At 48.1% G+C, this 2,488-nt stretch overlaps 1 protein-coding gene across 1 annotated transcript; it reads right to left on the bottom strand.

Moving 5' to 3' along the window:
• Positions 1-559: 559 nt before the first annotated feature.
• Positions 560-907, bottom strand: LOC150027995 (uncharacterized). The gene has a single exon (XM_090300991.1). It carries the CDS (start codon positions 905-907, stop codon positions 560-562), a length of 348 nt encoding a protein of 115 aa, XP_090157117.1.
• Between the last annotated feature and the right edge of the window lie 1,581 nt (positions 908-2,488).

The raw sequence follows: 2,488 nt of genomic DNA, 5'->3' as shown, positions 1-2,488 counted from the left end.
GAATGGCACAAAATTGGCAGCATTTCACTAATGAATTAATCTTGTCAAAACATGAGGTAGGCTCCTCCTTTTATAGCCCAAGGAGGACCGGAAATGGAAGAGACAAAATGTGGGAAATTCTAAACCTAAAGGTTTGAAAGTTGGCGCCAATTGTAGCTCACAAGACAAGTGTGACAAGGTGTGTCTCATGTGATGCAATTAGACCTAAAGTGATCGACCTTAGTTAGATTAGGAGTTTCTAGAAACCCTAATCTAACTTAGGTTGGTTTTTAGGAGCCAAAACTCAACCTAATTACAAATTAAACAATTTTACAAAAGAAAATTCCTATGCTACTTTGACAAGAATTTAAAGACTATGCTACGCTTGATTTTGGACCTCTTGGAACATGTAGAGGTAAGTTTCTTTGCCATCAATGGCAGTGTTCCAATCCTCATCAAGCCTCTTAGCCATGGCCCTTGTAGTTGGCCCAATATGTCTTAATGTTTGGCTCTCCTTTGGGTTGGTGCTTGGCCCTCTTCCATCACTCGGTACAATTTTCCCTGATAGTTGTTCTAGGTGCTAAGCTCCCCCTTCTTCTACTTCTCGAATTCGGAATGGTCCTTCCCAGTTCGACGAGAACTTGTCGTCCGCCTTCCTAGCGTTGCTGCGCATTCTCCAGACGAGGTCGCCCTTGTGGAAGCTTCTAGGCCGAACCTTCGTGTTGTATCTTCTTGCCGCTCGGAGCTTGAACGCTGCTTCATGGATCTTGCTCTTGTTGCGAAGTTCGTTGAGGAGGTCAAGGCCGACCGCTAGGCTTTCCTTGTTGAGGGATAAATCGAAGAGTTGTCGTCTGATGGACGGTTCACCCACTTCTATTTTTATCATGGCCTCGGTGTCGTATGAGAGGCTGTACGGGGTTTCTTGCATAGTGGTATATTAAGTGGATCGGTATGCCCATAGGACTTGGAGTAGTTCCTCTGTCCATCTTCCTTTTGCGGTTCCGAGCCTCTTTTTCAGTTCGTTCAGCAGGACTTTGTTGGCCACTTCTGCCTAGTCGTTCGTTTGTGGGTGCTCTACGGAGCTTGTGACGAACTTGATGCCGAGGTCGTTGTAGAAGGTTTGGAGGCACTGATCAATGAACTGTCGGCTATTATCAGATACGATGGAGTTTGGTACTCTGAACCGACACACTATGTTTTTCCACATGAAATTTTGGACGTTGTGAACGGATATGGTGGTTAGGGGCTCGGCCTCTATCCACTTTGTGAAGTAGTCCTCAACGACTAGCAGGTGCTTCGTTTGGCCTTTGCCGGGTGAGAATGGGCCGATGATGTCCATTCCCCAAATGGCGAACGACCAGGGTGATGTCATGTTGTGTAGCTCTTCCAGTCTCTAGTGATAGAGCGAGCCAAATTCTTGACATTTTTGGCACTTCTTGACATATTCCGCGCAATCTCTGTGAACGGTGGACCAATAGTATCCTGCTCGGATGACTTTGGCTGCCATTGTTTGAGCCTCGGAGTGGCTGCCGCACGCTCCATCGTGAATCTCTTGCAACACGTATTGAGATTGTTCCTTGGTGAGGCATTTTAGGAGCGGTGTCGAGTATCCCCTCCGATACAGGTCCTGATCGATCATGGTATATCGGGCACATTGCCGTCGGATGCTCTTCTCCTCCCCTGGCTGGCATGTCCCGTGTTCTAGGTACTGGATGATTGGGCTCTTGGTTCATACCGAATATCGAATTCAGATAGCTCGACCGACCATCCTATCATTCGTCCTGCGAGATCGGGTTTAGACAGTATTTTGTACATAGGATAGTTGGTTCTTACCGTGATGGCGTGATTTTGGAAGTATGGCCGCATCCTCCTTGCTGTCAGCACTAGAGCTAGCGCGATCTTTTCGATCATCTGGTACCTTGTTTCGACCTCGTGGAGCGTCCGGCTAACAAAGTACACAGGGTGTTCCTCGTTGTCCACTTCTTGGACCAGGGCGGAGCTGACCGCTTCCTCGGAGACAGCCAGGTATACCACGATCGGCAGGTCGAGCCTTGGCTTCTGAATAACGGCCGGTGACGACAAGAATTCTTTGAGCTGGCCGAAGATATCTTCACACGTCTTTTTTCAGCTGAACTTGGACGTTTTTCAGAGCATTTGGGCCATGGGTCTGATTCGTTCGGCAAGTCGAGGAACGAACCTGGACAGTGCCGTCAAACGACCGAGTAGTTGCTGGATTTCTTTAAGGTTTTTCGGGCTTCTCATTTCAGTTATGGCCTTGCATTTGTCGGGGTTGGCCTCGATTCCCCTATGGGTCAGCATGAAATTGAGGAACTTACCGCCCTCGACGCCGAACACGCATTTTTCGGGATTGAGGCGCATGTTCACCTTCCTTAGAGCGTGAAAGACTTCTTGTAAATCCTTGACGTGCTGGCTGCACGAGTAAGATTTTACCTCAATGTCGTCCACGTAGACCTCTACACTCCTGCCAATCATTCCCTTGAAAATCTTG

The sequence above is a fragment of the Phaseolus vulgaris genome, chromosome 4 (genome assembly GCF_051622355.1).
Source record: "Phaseolus vulgaris cultivar YP4 chromosome 4, ASM5162235v1, whole genome shotgun sequence".
NCBI lineage: Eukaryota > Viridiplantae > Streptophyta > Magnoliopsida > Fabales > Fabaceae > Phaseolus > Phaseolus vulgaris.
Note: the sequence above shows the minus strand (reverse complement) of the source record. Positions and strands in the feature narration are given on the sequence as shown.

Bases quoted from the DNA above. Each gene is read 5' to 3' on its own strand.
- LOC150027995 (XM_090300991.1), bottom strand. From the start codon at position 907: ATGCAAGAAACCCCGTACAGCCTCTCATACGACACCGAGGCCATGATA.